Source organism: Argiope bruennichi, chromosome X1 (assembly GCF_947563725.1).
Source record: "Argiope bruennichi chromosome X1, qqArgBrue1.1, whole genome shotgun sequence".
NCBI classification, from domain to species: domain Eukaryota; kingdom Metazoa; phylum Arthropoda; class Arachnida; order Araneae; family Araneidae; genus Argiope; species Argiope bruennichi.
This window is the reverse complement of record NC_079162.1, coordinates 94478064-94497737: the sequence shown is the minus strand read 5'-3', so window position 1 is coordinate 94497737 and position 19674 is coordinate 94478064. Positions and strand designations below refer to the sequence as shown.

The 19674-nt window shown below is 29.6% G+C and overlaps 1 protein-coding gene across 4 annotated transcripts in view; it reads left to right on the top strand.

Moving 5' to 3' along the window:
* LOC129958488 (collagen alpha-1(XXII) chain-like) overlaps positions 1-19674 on the top strand; it is a 197195-nt gene that overhangs the window by 105862 nt on the left and 71659 nt on the right. For all 4 annotated transcript variants that reach the window (XM_056070996.1, XM_056070994.1, XM_056070993.1 and 1 more), the window contains 3 exons: positions 4348-4413; positions 8503-8638; positions 15579-15795. In XM_056070996.1, the coding sequence (XP_055926971.1) occupies positions 4348-4413; positions 8503-8638; positions 15579-15795 (419 nt within the window). The remainder of the gene's footprint in view (positions 1-4347; positions 4414-8502; positions 8639-15578; positions 15796-19674) is intronic.

The following is a 19674-nucleotide window of genomic DNA, read 5'->3' as shown; positions in this document are numbered from 1 at the left end:
TCATTATAGTTAAATTTCCATACCGAAAATTTTCCTCAGTGCCTAATACTTTTATGATTTTCGCCTTGAACTCCAAAATTTTGATTTAAAGAAACTTATATTCCTCATATTTTTTAGCGCCTTACTTTTATACATCTTCATTTTGGCTCGTAATTTCATAAAAAAAAAATATCTATTTTTTTCTCTACTAATTTTTTTTCCATTTTTAAATACAGTAACACAAGAGCATTTCTACAAAACTCTTTTTTTACTTTTATTCTCTTCCATTTTTTAGTCTTTCATAATTCATTATTATAATTATCATGGTATCAAAGCTGAATTTCTAAATGTTTTTTTCCTTACATTCATCATTTTTATTCTATATAAATATTATTCTATCCCTCATATTAAATAAAAATTTGATTAAAAATTATTAATTAATTAATAATTAAACTTCTAAAAATATAAAAGTACAAGAATGAAATCGAGAACACACAGCTACGAAATTTTCAGAATTCCAGTCTGCCAAGAAGGGAGTGAAGTATTTATTACGAAATTCATTTCTTACAAATACGATATTTACATACATAAAAGACGTTGAGTTAATTAAAGAGTGTCGAAAGGAAATTCATTTTCCTAATCTCATCCCCAGTAAGATATCACTTAGCATTTAAATGTTTAATGTAATTTAATTACGATGAACTAGAACAGATGTAATGAAATTAATCATGAGTCCCTTACGAAGCAGAAAATAAAAACCATTTTGATTGTCTCCACAGCATTTATTTCATTATTAAATGATAAGGTAATAAATCTCATAGTTCATTATTAAAATTATTATGGACTCTTGTATTTTTTTTTCTTACATTCGCTACCAGGTGGCACTCCTCATATGGAATAAAAATTTGATTAATATTTATTAATTAATTAATAATTTAATTCAAGAATTATTAAAATATGAAATTGAAGTCAATGACGCGCACCTGCAAGAAGCTTAAGGATTCCAGCCCAGTAGGAAGGGAGTGAAGCATTTATTACAAAATTCAATCTTTACCAACATGATATTTACATATATGAAAGACGCTGAGTTAATAAAAGTGTATTAAAAGGAAATTCATTTCTCTAATCACATTCCCAGTGAGACATCACTTAACCTTTAAATTTTTAATGCAATTTAATTGCGAAGAACTGGAACAGATACAATGAAATTAATCATGGGCCTCTTGCGAAACATAAAATAAAAATCATTTTGATTGTCTCCACAGCATCTAAGATATTTCATTCTTAAATTATAGGCTAATATTTTAATAGAAACCTTTAAATAAAGACAAGTGGGTTACGCCCATGCTAGAATCCAAGAGTTGCAGATCATTCTGAAACCACTTAGCATATAAAGTAGAAACGACAGGTGTGTGCAACAAATGAATGTCCCTAAGGGTAGAGATAGCTTGAACCCTCTAAATAACCAAACCATGATCATTAACTACTTTAAATTTAAAACTACAGATAAGCAACTTAAGTCAACTAATATTTGTATAGTAAAAAGGGATAATTTATGCAAAACTAACGGTAACTATATTATTGAAAACGTGAGGAGATCAGTATCTACGAATGCCCTTTCAAATGAACTTACAAAAAGTTCAGATTACCTCATGAGAACTTAGTTACCCCAACTTAGGTGTGTTGGCATTACTTAAAGGCGGCTCATTTTATTTACATATGTTCGCTTGCTTGATTAATATTTACTTCGGTAAAAAAAATGTAATGACTGCGAAGCTAAATTGACTTTGCGCAATGTTACAGAACTATTATTTCTCTTTTTAATTTCGTTTCATCACAAAATAATAGTACAACGAAATGAGACCATAATGAAATATTAAAAGTTATTGAAGACATATTTGTTATAAAGGGTGAATCTAATTTCTCAAGAAAACAATAATTGATATTCTTATTTTATATTCTTTCAGTTTCCTAAAAATCGATGCAATTAGATTGGAACATATAGTTTGAATAACAGGAGAAGAATTAGTGAAGATTAGAATAACAGAGAACTGAAATAATTCCCTTGATAAATTTAAAACTCAGTATATGATGCAAAAATAACCATTTCATGATGTTCAATTTTAACAAGACCTGTAGTTTATTAGATCAGCCAAGCATTAAAAAAATAAACTCATAACAACAGTTGTTATTGCTATCTAATTCCTAATAAACATTGGAAATATTTGTACTCATTTCACATACGTATTATGTAATAATACTATTTTAGATTATAACAATCATATTTGCAATTAAACGTAGTTACTTCTTTCTTTAAAATTTAGAATTCACAATGCAATTACAAATAATTCCCGGAATTTCCAAATTATATTTACGTTTATTCTTTCTTTGAAGTGGTTAGAAGTTTAGAGTGATCTTGAATGATCATTTGGAAGATACTTAAGAAATATTACGAAACAAAAATTTTTGTCTTCTATAAACAAATGTATTAATAATGCTGTTGATTATTAACTGCAAAACTATTTTGAAATGCTGCTTGTAATATTTCTTTTCGTCGCCATTAAAGGAGAGGAAAAAGACGAAGAACGCGAGTATAACTAACTACTCAAGACCAAACCACATAAATCAGGGTGGTCTGTAGTGGACACTCGAATGACGCTTGGGATACATTCGAAAAATATTTCTATTCTTGAAAGCATACTGATGGCATTTTTGATAATATTAATAAAACAATTTCGAGCACCTATTTATTATATTTCGTTATGCTTTGTATTTAAGTAGATTAAAATATAATGTTAAAATAACATTTCTTTAAAATTTTAATTCTATTAAATGTCAAAAACTATGGTGGTGCGATGTCAAATTATGTTATCGCTGTCAATTCATTTACCGATTTTGGAAACTTCCATCTACGGTTGATCCGTAAAAAATATTTCTAAATAATTCTCATACACGTAAATTGTCATACTTATTATTATATAACTATCTGTTTCTGAATCTGTATCTAAATCTGTATTCTAAGCTATTTCTAAGAGTAAAATTTCCAATCGGAAGCTCAAAACCTTCTTCAATTTTAGGATGGTCCCACAGCAGTTATCATTAACCCTCCAAAGTCGACATAATGCTTTCTGATAGATCCTGATTGCCATTGCAACAAAGCAAACTGATAATCATGGAAACATTGTTATAATATCACATGATTCATTTTAATCCATCTTTAATAACTGTAACCCACGAAATTATATGCCATTATTGAGAAGTGAATTCTAAGTTCTCCGATGTAAGAGGATTAAGTATGAATCGTACTGTCCAATAACTCCCACTACATCAATATTAGGACGGCTGTTCCACCTTATATTTAATTTTATACAGTAAACTTCTGTAGAATGCTATTAAAAAATCACATGTTTCAAGAATACTTATAAGAAATCTAGGAATAGGGAATATTTATTTATTATAGATTCCTATATAAATAAATATCTTATACTAAACGATTTCTTAAAACGGGTATTTATATAAAGCGCGATTTATTAATTGCGTTGTACTCGAGTCTACTTTATTTATAGCTTGCAGCAGCCCCGCCTATAAGATAAACTTTTGGAGAAATCAAGGTTCGAATTTATTGTTTTCCAACCATTTTACTATTTTGCAAGATGTGTAAAAAATCCGATCTAAAAGTATGTAAAAATCATTATTACAAAAGTATACCATATTTTTATACTAGAAGTAATTTAACCTCTGGTATTAAAAATTCACATAATGGAATAAGTATGAAGACTCTTAAGAAGACAGATTCTCGGTTGAAATTTATTTAGAAATATTATAAACTTTTGTAGCCCAAATATTTTTATGATCGTACAATAGTAACATTTCTTTCTTCAAAACACTAATAGACTAATATCCTTGTTTCAAATCAAAAGCTTCGCGAAGCTATAACAAATTTAATGACAAAAGATTGTAAGTGTGGTATGAAACATAATAACAGTATTTATTCCTTACTCCTAAACATTATCCAGATTTGCATTCAAGACGTTTTAATTATGTATTTTAAGTAGCATTTTGAGTTCAAAAATAAAAACTGTTTGAAAAAGCTGAAAATTGAAAATTTTGTAGCGTTGAATCAGTACTAGGTTAAACTTACTATTCATACGCCTAAAATATACTATCAGATTTTTTGCTCAGCCTTTTCACCGCAATATGATGAATTGACCGGAGAACAGTAATAATGACCGCTAAAGTACATGTTAGGTAACGCGGACGGGTGGACGGTTCAAAGGATATTCCGGTTAGAGCGTTAAATATGAGAATGTAGTCTTATGATAGAATACGATTGTTACTTTAATATTGAATATTTTCTTTTCTTTACAGAATTTTCAGAAAATGAAATCAACAGAATCTGTCCAGACATACGAATTGGCGAGGATGATTTACCAGGTAATGTAATACATTGTTTGTATTAATTGAAAATATTTTTTCTTTGCTTATTTGATGAATGATAAAATATAATAATATAGCATAACATGGCATATAAAAATATAATAACTACAAAATAATATTTTTATAATGAATAATTAATATATATAACTAAATATAATTTATTATGCATAAAATTCCTCTTTCTAACAGCAAAAAAAAAATCATTTATCTTTCCTTCTTTTTTTTCTATTTAAAACCCCTTATATCGAAAAAAAATATTAACAACTAACTACTTTAATAGCTTTTAGAAATGATTACACAAAAATCAGAGATTCTCTTTTAATACCTGACTAAAATAAGGGCCCTTCCGTTTAACGTCCTTCTGAGTTACTATTCAAGTCTTACCAAATTAAAAAAAAAATAGAATTTTAAGTTTATTGCAAGATTTGAATTAAGTTCTATGAATAAATAATAGTACAGAAACATCAAATATCGAATGTTTTAAAGAATTCCATAAATTCTAAATGTTAATGTGTTTTTTTTTAAATTGAAGGCTGGTCGTAACAAATACTTAAACCTCAGCTTTCGCAATACTGAAACAATTACCAAATAATGAGTGAATTGTATGTAATAGACATAGAAGTTTTATCATTCAAGGGGGCTTAAAGGAATTTATTTTTAATTAAACAAAAATATAAAAAGAATGCACTACATGGAAATATAACATGCGAGGAAAAACTGAGATTGTATAATAATTTTATTCATTCTTTCGATTTGGTTAGTAGTGGAGTATCAGGGGTGGGGTGTGCATGAGAGAAAATATACCTAAGTTGCAAATCTTGCAGATAGCACTAGAAAGATAATGGTTGCACATTTATTTTAATTTATGATGCCAATAAATTTGACCTCTAGAGAAAAGGAAATATCCCCTTTGCACCACTTTCCAATGCTACGCTACTGCTACTTTTTATACATACGTCTCAAATCAATATGTATGTATTCGAAATATAACTTTTGTTGGAAATTAAATTAAAAGCAATTTATAAAACTCAATTAAAAAATTTCTTGGTTCAATAAGCCATAAAGCATCCGTTTACATCATCCAACTAACAGTTGTTCATCCATGATCTTTGTATTCAAAATAATTGGGGGGGGGAGGGAATGCCCAATGAATAATCCCCCAAGTCAAAAGCATTTTACCGATTTCGTAAATTTTTACTTCATATGAAATTAGATTCACCAATGTCTTCTGATTTACATATTAAATTATTGGTTCTCTTTTCGTAACCATCGCCCATTTCCGAAAGATATTTCAAAAGCATTACTTCATTGCACATTCTCTGAGAAGAAAAACCTTGACCGAGTTCAAAAGATACAACCACTAAATAAGATATCTGATGAACCAATTTGACCAATTTTTATTTCTTATAAAATCTTACGACTTTTAGATATGTCATCAAGGGTATACGTCATCAAGCACCCTCCAACTCAATTTTTGGGTGATACTACAAACTAAAAGATAGAATCACCAATGTCAATAATTTGACAAATTCCGCCACTTTCTGTCCCATTATCATCATTATCCATATCATTATCATGTAGTCATATTTTAAAATAGTATTTTTTTAAATAATATTTATCTCTTATTTCATTAAAATTCATCGAGATGATTATATTAATGTCATTAATATAATTATCGAAGACAGTTAGTATTAATAGAACCACTTTAGTCATATCAATAAGCTTTGATAAACTACATCATATTGCAACCAAAATATAATAAAAGTCTAGTCACAATAATATTTATAAAAGGGGCTCAATAATGATAGAGCATTGTTCATTGCGAATTGTTAAATTGGCAACTACAAGTGGCGAAATCGTTTCAGTTATTGAGATGGAAGGCATTGCCAAAGTTTTAATTTCCATACCTCAAGAAATGTTGAGAAAAGAAGTGGACGAATAATCATGATTGACAAGGTATTCATATAAAAAAGATCCACAATCATTATTTCGAAATCGGAATAATAGTTGCAGTTGGTAACTCTGTCTAGATTTTCTTCCATAGAGAATGTAGAGTGGGATAATGATTTTTCAATTTCTCTCAAAAGTGGAGTAGGGAAATCCTGATAATACATCTCGAGGCCATGAACTTAAACAAGAAATAAAAGTTGGCGAAATTGGTTCAGTAATTGGGACTGGTTCATTGATTTTCCTCGTTATTTTAAATATATAATTAATATTCTTGTAACAATGGATTAAATAATAGTGGCGATAGTTCTTTAACACTCATAAAAAAATTCTATTTATATTTGTACATATTCAACAGAAAAGTTTCAGGGCGAGCATCCCCGAAAAGAGGCTATTTCCTTATTATTATTGTGATTCTGATTTTTCGGTGCGTTCAAATTAGAATGGAGATTTGTTCAAATTTCTTTCACAACGGTTATCAAATGCAAACCTATATATTCCAAATTATTTTTTAAAACTTTAAGAATTCATAGATATTTTTAAAAAACGCCGAAAACTGGGCGATAGTCCAAATATTTATTCTAACATAAATGTTAATGTTGAATTTATTGCCATTTCTTCCTTTTCACTATTTTAAAATTATTCTGAGAAAGCAATGTGAATTGTTAAAACCTTTTCTGATGTAGGCAGCATGCATAGTTCAGTGTAATTAACAGACATATAATTGTCTCTTTGTTAAAAATGCAATGCCTGCATATCTGTCAGCGCTTATTAACACGTAATGACTATTAACGACAAGCTTAATTACTTAAATGATTAGTAAATTATACCTCAAAGTGGTACTTAAGGAAAGATGACAAGGTGGTTCAGTTTTTTCATTCCGAGTTCTTTGTTACTTTGAGTGGTGATTGTTAAAAAGAAATACACTGTTAATACTTCCGTGAGAAAATCATTTGAGAGCTTCTTTACGATGGCGTGTAACTGTTGTTTACATTTTTTTTATTTTAATAGTGATAGTTGTGAGATTTTTCTTTATTTGAATTATATTTCTCGTAGTAGCTTGTTTTAAAGCTTTAGTGAGTGCTTCTTAAATGCCTTTAGACTCTCTTTCGACAAAAAAAAAAGGGGGGGGGTAGTCAAATTATTAAAACGAGATAGTTAACCACTTCCTGTAAAATGATGAATCTAACTCATCATCAGTTTTTTATGACATCTCGTATAATTATGAGTATAGCTCATTATGTTATTTTAAATTTTTAGTACATAGCTTTTCAAATGTCGTTATACTCCCATTTTTTTGACAGAAAAATATAGGTTTCAGTCAAATTATTAAAACCAGATAATTAACCGCTTCCTGTAAAATGATGAGTCTAGATCGTCATTAGATTTTTATGACATACCGTATAATGATGACTATAGCTCAACATCTGAATGAATTACTGTATAATGTGATAATAATTAATTTAATTTAAATTATCTTATGTATTGAATCTAGCAATATTGCTTTCCCTTTTATTAAGAATGTAAATATCACAGATAATTATGATATGCTATTTGCCAGTAGAATACTAGGCACGTTAAATTTTATTAATAATCAGATTTCATTCTTGTAAGCATCGTCAAAAATAAAAATAACAGTGACTGTTACTAATAAAGATTACTAGCGAAAAATGTAAAATAAAAAAAAAATAAAAAATAAAAAAAAAATAAAAAAAACCTTGAAAACAGTTCTACTTTGAATTGTGTAAATGATACAAACAATAGTTGCAATTACATACTTAACTGCTGTCAATAACTGAATATATAAATTTCAGAAATGAGCATCTTCCGGTAAAATGTTAATATATACTAAAATTTCAATTAATTTAAATATAATTCTTAGCGAAAAAATATAATAAGGGAGATATTTACGTTCTCAATAAATATGGAAAATTTTTATTAAGTTAATAAGTAAGCTGTACATAATAGCTGCACATTAATTAAGTAAGCTGTACATTAATTAAGTAAGCTGTACATAATAGCTGTATATTAATTAAGTAAGCTGTACATAACAGAGCAGTGAAATTTTATACAAGGATTTTAGTTGACTAAAACTTTGTTACTTTCAACTAAACTGCTGATTTTTTTATCTCTCGACAGGGTTCGATCTTATCCGAAAGTTTCGTTTGGACGACAAAGAAGTTTCTTTCCCTGGTGTCAAGGTAGTACGAGGCTCCAACAAAATGCAGACAGCTTATCGATTGTCGAAGCGATCCAATCTCACTCTACCAACTAGGTAACCTTCACTATCAAGTTTCTTTCACTTGCTTCAGGGACATTAGAAATTAGATGCTATAAAAACGTACTAAATATTTATGCGTTAGAGACTTCCAATATCAAATAACAGCATTCCATTCTAATAATTAGATGGAACGGTGATTCATTATCGCAAAATCTGTCGATTACTTGACTCTTATCTGTTTTTTGGGTAAAGACCATCAGAGGGTTATTGGAGGATAAAGGAAAATGCTAATTTTTAATCATTTTTCTGTTTACTTTCTTGTGATCCGAGAACAGTCGCATGAATTTGCTGATAAGGTAGTTACTTAAATTTGTTTCGAGAAAGTAGAAAAGTAATTAAAAATATAAGAAGTATCAGAAATTATAACAAGTTTCTAGACGCGTAATGTGATTAATCTTCTGATGGTAAATTTCTGTTTTTATCAGATTGAGACAGTCCTTTTAAATTGGATATTTATTTAAAACAAAACAAGTTGTTACAAGTCTATCGTTATCTTCAATTACAATTTGTTTAAAACAAATTTCCAATTTCCAATTCATTTGATGATGCTGCAATTCAGGTAAGTTTACTGCGGTATTAAAGAGGAAAGTCGCCGTGTTTCGACCACATTAACATTTTTTTTTTTAAATTTAGAGGAATAGATAATTAATTCCAATAAAGAATGTAGCAGAAGCTTTTTGTAATTTATATATTATCAAAATATTTAACTTTTTAAAAACTTCACTACAAAGTACTGGAAAAAAAGAGTATCTTACTACTGTGTCTACAGTTCAGTTAAAGAAGCCTGCACCCCATAATGGGTCACTAGTTCTAAAATTGAATAATTTATTTCTTTAAAAACAATTAAAACCAATTTTTGATTCTCAAAATCTCATCAGCAAACAGTGTATGAAACCAAAAAATGACACTATAGGTACTGAATGATTTCTTTTTTTCAAACATAAAACCTTAGTTTTGTTTTTGTCAAACAAATATTTGATGTCTTTAAAGTCTCTTTATTATGCTTTTTTTTGCTTTGACTTTATCTATTTCCAATTTATGAAGACTGCTACTCATTTTAAATTCATTCTGCTTTATCCTTTAATTCGAATTAATAGCCTCCTTATTTTGACCAGTCTAATTCATGCAATTGTTTGTGGTTCAATCTGAAGAACTTTTTGACGAAAACAAACAAACAAAAACAACTTTTCTCTCAGAGGATATAATTATGTATTTTACTATTTATTTTAAAGCAACGTAAGGACTATTTCTTCTTTATTAAAGCATTCAATTGTTTATATGTGTACGTAAACATTTGTTTTCTTACTGTAGTCCCGACCTGCTTTTCTATGAAAACTGATTTTACAACTATTATAGTATAAGTTACATATTTTACAATCTAAATATTTAACAGAATCGAGGTTATTGTAATAATCCAATTTAAACGACAAACCAAATATAATAATTCTCTACTGTAGTCGCAATGCATTGCACATGGTAAAAGAGTTTTTACAGTTATGATACCCAAGTTTAAGTAAAAAAAAATGTAGGAAGTCTAGTATTTGAAAAAGAGTATATTAAAAATATGAGCGAAAAATATAAAATTTGACACCTTGAACTGATTCCTGAATTCTCGTCCTAAAAATGTTTAAAGTTAGATAAACGTTAAACGTTTTGTGCAAATGTAGTTCTGGTTGGTGTAATTACAAAACGCTATTAACAGGCAATTGGGAAATCTTAGAGGATCGGGAAAAAATGTATATATTTTGAATTTTCATTTCTTCGGAACTTCAGATGCCCATACCCAGTTTGATGATTACAGAAAGTAAATGATAATCAACAATTACCTCTGCGATAAAGAAAACTACCCATTAGAGAAATTACATTACATTAGACCTCTAAAATTCAGACACAAAAGCTAATTCAAAAGATTTTATTTGATTTAAAGGGAGTAATGCAATCGAAGGATTAATTTTATGGTAGATTGAAACAGAATATATCTTTCTTAATGACAAAATATCAGTAAATTGCCAAAAAATTGCGAAGAAATGCGTATCCCTTCGTAATCAATTATACATATTATATCCAGCAATTATTCTTACGTGGATAGTTGGATGTAAAAACAGTATTTTTGAAATCAGTTCAGCAAACTCTTAGTTAAGCACGCAATCGAAAATTCAAGATGACTCCACACCTAAAGAAATCTTCATGTCTTCCTTGGCAGATTTAAATGGGAAACAATATTGCTACACTATGATTTTTGGAGGAGTCCTGATAAATCATTTGCTTTTCTTTTCACTACTTACGAAAGTGTGAAGGAACTGCAATGAAATGAAGCTTAAGCCACTGTTTTTTTATTTCTCCTCTGACTGCTCGCTATGATCGCTCCTTTGACTGTTATGATCGCTAAAATTCACGTGTACACGTTCATTACCGTGATTCACGTTTGTGATTAACAACTATGTAATCAGAACAGGTCTTTTTTACTATTTCTTAAATGTAATAGGGGAGGGAACATTTAATTTGATAGAAGGTACGAAATTCAGGAGCGAATCAAATGAGTCAGCTGTTAAGAAATGTGTTAAGTAACCGGATATTTAAAGAATGCTCCCTTAGAGCGTATCTTTGAAGTTTCATTACTGAGGAAAAAATGCTACAGTATCACGGACAGACGTAATACAGAAGCTCAGTAGAATGCTGCGGTGCCCATTTGGCGGAGTTTCGCTTTCGGGATCAGAGGCTCACAGATATGGATTTGATGACCATTTAAAAATAATCTCTCAGTTGGTGAAGATTTTCCCTCTTCAGGAAGTTTGTTGAGGGATTGGCCTATTTATCTGGATAAGGAAAAGTATTTGAAGTCCGTCGCAAAATAATTATCATGCAGCTTCAATATGGACGTTTGTATAACTAAAACTAAAGAAACTCGACAGAAGAAGAGTTTGGTTTTCAAGCCTTGTAATTTCTATTTCTACATTCACGCCAATCCAAAAAGATGACATTTAATTCACGATAATATCAAGATACAGACCAAGTGTTCAGATCCTTAGTATAATCGGTACTCGAACGTATGATCATCTGATTGAAATCTATCTGACTGAGATCATATAATTCTGGAAATTATATCGGTCATTATATAGTCATTTGATCTGATATACTGGTCAAATTTGAAGTCATTTTTTTAAAAAATCGTTTTCAATTCTTTCAATTCAAAATGCCTTAACTCTTAGTAAAATTGCCTTGAATCTACTTGTACTCAAATTGGAAGCAAATGCAAGCATTTTATGATTATCTGTCAGTCAGTTTTTGATTTGGGATTTTTATTTGTAAATTTATGATAAATTTTGATTCATTTAAATCATAGAAATTATTTAAATGAATCACTATATTTACTATTAAATTAGAAATAACACATTTGTTCTTATCATCATTACCAACAAAGTAAGATTGCTTTCTATGAATCGTCTGTCATGCAATCTGTAATTGCTATGCACGTGGAGTTTTTGAAAAGCCATCCATTAACTTGAAGTTGATACTGTTGTACCCGTCGTCAGTTCTCTACCTGTTCTGCGCTAGACAGAGACACAATAAAGTTCCCAAACAATCAACCAAGTCAGATTTGGCCGTAACTTAGCACTATTGGTGTCAAGGGTCATTGATCGGAGGTGAGTTTGACAGACAGTGTGCCGCCCACGTTGTTCCCAACCAAGGACTTTTCTCAGATGTCAAGCTAATTGATCGGGACTTTCGCATTCAGAGCAGCTCTGAAGAGAAACAGCAAAGCTCTTTCCACACGCTTTCTTTTCACCACACGCTTTTGCATTCAAGCTTGTCGATACAGCTGGAGCTTCAATGGAATTGTTCCTTTTCTTTTAATCCGATCAAAGTTTTTTTTCCGTGAAAAGTATTTATCGTCAGGTTATTTTTTATGTGGACCAGGTCGAGTGAAATGTCAACTTTTTGTTCTAGATTAGAACGTTTTGATAAGCAGAGGCAGTTTTTAACTGTACATCGGCAACTTGTATGATTTCCCTTCATGTATTTGTAAGTTGCTCATTACCTGACAAGTTCATCTCTTTACCTGACAGAATTGATAGAAGAGTTTTCAGTGGATGAATATCTGAGAAATTCATGATCCATTTCAAAGAAATATTTATTTCTGATAAGAAATTTTTAACTTTCAGATATATTTAATGATATTTGAATTTAACTTCCTATTTTTTAGAGCTGAATTCAACATGACAGCATTAAAAATTTCCCAATGAAAAATTATTCATTCGCAATTGATTGTTTCATTGTTATGTTTAAGAACTCGACTGCCACGTTAAAAGAGTGAATGAAAATTGTTGCAGTAATTTGGAAATCAGTATACTAAGAAACTCTTTCTTATTTTATTCGAATTTTAAGAAATACCAAATCTCTTTAATAAATAATTTTTTTTTAAATTTTATAATTGAATCTACAAAATGCACTTTTTACAGAAAACTAACGCTTTTTCAGTTTTAATAATTTTTTCAAGTGATCTGTTGTGCACATCTTTACTCACTTTTCTATCAAATTCTTAAGGGTTATGTTTCTAAAGATTGTCCGCATATTTGCTATATCAATATACATATTTTTTAAAGTTGTTGTTATGGCACTTGTCGTAGACAAGACCGCTGCCGAAGTTAGCGATTTAAGCCGAGTTTGGGCAGTAGTTTCTAAGAGTAAAGGCCCCTGAGCACCCAAGGGCAGAAATCTGACTTCTAGCTCATATGAAGATGACACTCACACACTCGCTTGTACAACCTCTTTTTACAGGGGGGCTCTTTCACCCACCTCATGGATAGAACACGGGATAAAGAGCAACCATGCCCGAACCCGGACTCCCAGATCACGGGGAAGACGCGCTACCCCTAGGCCAGAGCCCCTGCATTTTTTTTAGTTATTATGTCTTGATTCAGTATTATTTTTTACTGTAAACTGCATTGCTTGCAAAATAATATTGATATTTCAATTTCTTAAAGAACATGGGGTTTTTTAATATTCCTGAAACATATTTATTCAGAGTCAATTGAAACGGTTTTGTCAAATTTTAAGATTTAGGCAAATCTAGACTTTTTTTAAAAGTTTCAAGCACAGATGTGGGACATTATGTGTGCGTGCCAGAGAATGTGGCCTACATAGAATTGGGAAATTCAATCGTAATTATTCCAAAGATGCGGCGATAGTGGCATGATTTCGATATTTGTGAAAGATTTGGTTTCATGGAACTGCAATGCTCGAACAGTGCGCGGTGAAGGACGTATCTATTTGAAAACCAATCACGAAACAAGAGTATGCTTCTCATTCGTTTCTATTCGTTGTCCCATATACTGAATACATGCGCGTCATCTAAAGATATCTGTACCACTTCATGTTACTTTCACTTCGTCTTTTAATGGAATAAACATGGCTGGATTGAGAAATTCATTTTAATCTAAACTACGCACTCAGATACGCACAATATTTAAGTCTACATGTTCCTATGAAAAAATAATTATTTTTATGTACCCAAACTGCTCTATAAATTCATCAATGTTCTTTTGAATTTTCATGCATAGGACATAGTAAATACTACACAGTACACAATAGGTAAATCTATATATCACTGCAAAGACTAATACTGCACAGTTGTAATATTTGAAACATTACTCAAGTTATTCCAGTTTCACGATCAGTTTTGCATCACAGTTTGCAAGTCAAAAATTTTCATTAGTCACTTTTAATCGATGAGAAGCAAATCATAGCATTTCTAGGATCTAGACATACTACATGAAAAATAGAGGAGTATCGTTATAGTTCAGTATAACATAATTATGATAATGAAATTAAACCTAATTTATTTTGCAACTCGCAAGGAATCGCCGCACTTCTCCAGACTGGTTGTTAAATGCAAATCATTACTCATTGTAGTGTTACGTCATGGCTCATTAATACCTCCATAGCGATTGACTATGGAGTATTGACCCCAAGGTATTAAAGTTCATGAATGTTAGTCTCGAAATAAATAATAGGATAATTGGAATAGAAATAAATAATAGAATAAGTGGAATACAAATATATAATAGAATAATCGGAATAGAAATAAAATAATAAAATTATTTTAATCAATTATATAACATTTAAATTCAAACAAATATTTGTTATTACATATAAAATTCCATAGTGACAATATAAAAGACATTAAGGAAATATTAAGAAGAATTAGTGAAAAAATTTCAAATATACAATAATTTGATTAATATCTTAAATTATTATTTAAAAGAATCATATTCAGGGGGATTCATAACTCTAGAGCAGCTTTAAAAATTAATAATTCACAAACGAATAGAGATTAAAGCGATTGTATATGTAGAAAAGATGGAACAAATGTTTTTTTCTTGTCTTAAAATCAGGATTTCTAACATAATTTACGATTTAAACCTCTAGATGGTTCTATTGTTCTTCGGAATGATGTGTTACATAACATAAGGCTATCGTTGGACTAAAGGCTTATAATGGCCTTGTGCCGTCCCCGTTGAATGCCTAAGCTGCCAAATAAAGAACGATATTTTCACAATAGTAATCACTATTTCTGGTTTTATAAAAGGAGTCCATCGACAAAAATAGTGATTAATACAGAAAAAAGTTATATTTTCTCATGTGACTGTTGTGTTCCTGACCGTAGAATGACATATTGAACATTTTCAAGCTTTTACTCCATTAGTTGTCTTATTTCAAACTGTAGAATCATCTGATGATTTTAAATTTAAACTAATCTACCAATAAATTCTGGATTCGTAAAAGAGAGTCATTTTTTCAGTCATAACAAGATCTTCCTATCTTCACTGTTTTGAGAATTATCGATTTTTAAAAGTTGCTTCGCTGTTTTAAATGTCCTATATATTCAAGTTCATAGAACTTATCATAAGTATCAATTGTGATTTTTCTATAGAGCAATCTTTCCACTCGGGATCCCAGAAGAATTCTCCTTTGTGTCGACTTTCCGCAAGAGAAATAACCGTAACGACCGTTGGAACTTGATTCGAATAACCGATCTCTCGGGACAAACGCAGTTTGCTATCGTACTCGATCCTCGAACGCAAGAACTTGAAATGCTAACTCTGGATCTTACTGGACGAGTGCAAGCCGCACGATTCTTGGATATAAAGGTGAGTGCCTTATTTTGGTCTGTCAGCTCGGGTTAAATTTCTCTCTTACAGAATAAGCAAGAAATCTGAAGGATAAGAAAAATGGTTGAAATTGAAAACTCGGATTATCATAAATTTGTTAATCCGATTAGAAAAACCATTTAAATATTTTTTGATATACCACGTTTTTAATACTGAATAAAAATGTAAAATAATTTCTTCTAATTCCTTACAGATTTATAATTTCCTACATACCGTTTTAAAAGTTTACGATTGTGAATTTTTAAAATTTACAGTAAAAAATGTTCATGATAATTTGCATGAAGTTATAAATCTGTATGGTACTAAGAAAAATTATTTTATAAATTTTAGTCCGCTTTAAAAACATGTTACATAAGATATTTAAATAGTTATTTTCTACTTTTTAGTCGTATGTGTGCGTAAAATTTGCAATTGATTTTAAACTAACTTCCTGATGAATCGCAATGACAAAAAATCTACCCAAAGTCAAAATTTGTACAAAATAGACCAGAAAGCTAGTCAATATTGCATTGTTATGCAGTTCTGAATAATGATTGAGGTTTCAAGTCTAGTTGGTCGGAAAGTTAGTTTAACCCTTTCTAGGGCCGTGGGAAGTATGCTTCCCACCAAATTTATCAATATTGTTATGAAATTATGTAGGTTGGCATATGTTCTGACAATTTTTTTTACAAAGACAGAAACTTAGATGCTTCAGTTATTTATCTTACACAAAATGATGTGTCTTGATTTGTTACTTAATTATTAATTAATAAATCAAATTAAATTTATCTAACAAGTTAAATGAATCCCTTTTCTTATTCTAATTTCAAGCCTAAAAATATTTTAACATTATATAACTAGAAAAAAAATGGCCCTTTAAAGGGTTAAAATCGATTGCAAAATTTGTGCCGAACAGACAAATAACCAGAGAGCCAAGAAAGTGAGTAAATAAAAAAGTATTAAAAAATAAAATGATGACCACTATCTCTGATGCATAAAACAAGCATTGAATATATTTTATTTATCAAATGCAATTGTAACAACGTTATCTTTTTCTCCTATGCTCCCACTATTCTGTTAGATGGAATTCGTGATATTTATTTGTACTAGCGTCGAAAAAGTGTAAAGGAACCTTTTAAAAAAGACAAAAAAAAATTGTTTTAATTATAAATTTGCAATGTTTTTTAATAGAATATATAATTTCCTAAAGTGCAAAATTTCAATTTGCGATTGTCAAGCAATGCTGGAAGTTTTTTTTCCTTCTTAAAGAAATTAGGATACATGGTTATTTAGACCTTCCGGTGCTGTTATGGGTCACTTGATTTATCTCTATTCTAGAATGGTCTTGAAAATAGTAAAACAAATCCATGCTCAGAAGTCTTGTTGAGAAAACATAAGCTTACATCACATTTATAAGAGAAGAACATAGCAAAATAAAAATGTGATGATAGCCAAATGTCTTAACCTCTGAATTATTGCTACAATTTTTTTCTATTTAATACAAAAGACAGTCTAATGAAGAGCAAAAAGCAATGCTGGTGGAGGTAATACAATATTCATGTAATACTTCTCTATATAATCTCATTTAAACAAAAATGAAAAACAACGAAAATAGAAATGAAACACATAATCTTCAGTTGTGGCCATAAAATTATAGCAGGCTACGTCTAAGGAATTGACATTTTTAAAACCGAAAGAAGGGTGTTTATTGCCGGAAGTTGGATAGTGTTTCACTTTCGCTTGCAGTACTTACGTTAAAATATTTGGCAACAAATGTTGCACAATTCAGCCTTTGATATTCGTATTACAAAAGAATTTTTTTTTTTAAATTTTCCTTGATTTTGTTTCGAAATGACATAATACTTGTTTTTTTTTTCAACGAAATATCTTTTCATACGAGGATGAAGCGCGTTACTAATCTTTCATTTTAAAAAGCTTGATGAAAAAATAGACATTGTTGATAATTAATCTTGTTTTTATACTTGATTTATAATAAAAAACAATTATAGAAACATTTTTTTAAAAATAAAGAGAATATTACATGGTTAAAAGAAATAAAGACATTAATTAATGTTAAATAAAATAATAAATATGCAATAATAATAATAAATATAAAGCAGTAAATGTTAAAAAAAGACATTAACTGCTTCAGTTTCTGGTACGCAGATTGTCAGCATTAGGAGATTAAAATTCTTGATAAAATACACGATAATGTACGATAATAAAATACACGATTCCAAAGAATATTTTATTAACTGGAAAAAAAATAATTACGCATGCAATTTTCATTAGCTGTTGCTACCTGATATGTTTTATATGAAGATTTACATCTTTAATCGAAGATTCAGACTTGTAGTAATTGTTTTAATACAAAAGTTTAATCGTTTCGCACAAGAGAAATGTCTGAATAAAGTAGGAGAAATTTTTTTTCAGGTCTTTATTACAGCTTACAACTTATTAGAATAATGCTGTGTACTATCTCACGAATGAAAGGCCAGACAGGCAGTCTATTTATCAACAAACATGGTCCAAAGTTTTATATAGATCTACAAATTTGGTGTAAGCTGAAATTCAGTTTTTCAGCTGTTTGCGCTTTTGAATTTATATGATCACATACACGCAAAATAATAGACGTAATTCCAAAAATATGTTTCTTGCATTCATGGAGATTTGAAGCATAAAAGATTATCAAGATTCCGAAATCAATTTTTTTAATGATTACACCTTCGTATATATAAACATAAAAATAGCAAATCTAATATAGGCCCTTCTAATTATTTTGCTATTTTTTAATACCATGCAAAGTAAATGCATTTTTCACTGATTCCGAAGTATTTTGGATTAAAAATTTTACGGGTTTTATTATTATTTATTACGGCTATTTTCAAAAAAATTATGGCTTTATTTTTTGACTTTTCTACATTTACTTCGCTTCGAAAGGAATTTTGGTCATCATAGAAGCGTGATGATAAATAAAAGAGAAAAATTTTAATTTTACAACGAGCATTATGAGCGTAAGTCCTTCATTAACAAACTGTTTGTTTTTTGTTTACTTCATAAAAACTTAAATCATAAAATGCTTTCTTTTTTACTTAAAAGGAAATGCAAGAATGCTAATTTATATTTTTTAGTTAAAAAAAAAGATTCGTTCGTAAAGTTGAAAGGAAATTGACCCATTCCTACAGAGGTAGAGAAACGTTTCCTTCTTCCTTTGATGAGCACTTTCATTAGGTTAATCGATGCCTCTCGAGAGTCTGCACTTAACAACAGGAGGGGCAGGCCAGTGCAAGGGTTAAATAGCTCTCCTTACCCTCTCGTAATCGACCGACTCTTCATGACTTAACGACTTTTTCCAGAAACGGCCTGATGTTGGAACGTTAAACGGTTCTGACTCAATGATTGCTTTAGGAACAGACAAGAATCAAATAGCTGAATGACATTTGACATGTTGTAAATCAAATGCTTGCCGGAGCTTAAATTAAACTCATTAGTGGAAAATTTTGATATAAAAGGCTTTTCTCTACACTGGGAAAAAATATAATTAAATTTTTTATATGAAATGTCTTTAAAATATTAGCTATATTAAAGACTTAGGTTTTTTGTTCATAGTATTCTCAGATCAATAAAATAATATTTTGAAACTAAAATGATGAAAATAGAATATGAGTGAACTGTGGAATACGAATAAGATAACGCTTCTGTTCTAAGTAGAGGATTTTTTTAACTATCATTTTTAAATTCAACTTTTGCGGAATTTTGTCAATAATTTTAATATATTTTTTAAACTCTTAAAACTTTAGCTATTTTTTTCATTAGCATTTCATTTCATATTTTTTGAACGTAAAAACTTGACTTATTAATTTGGGATATAAAGCAGTA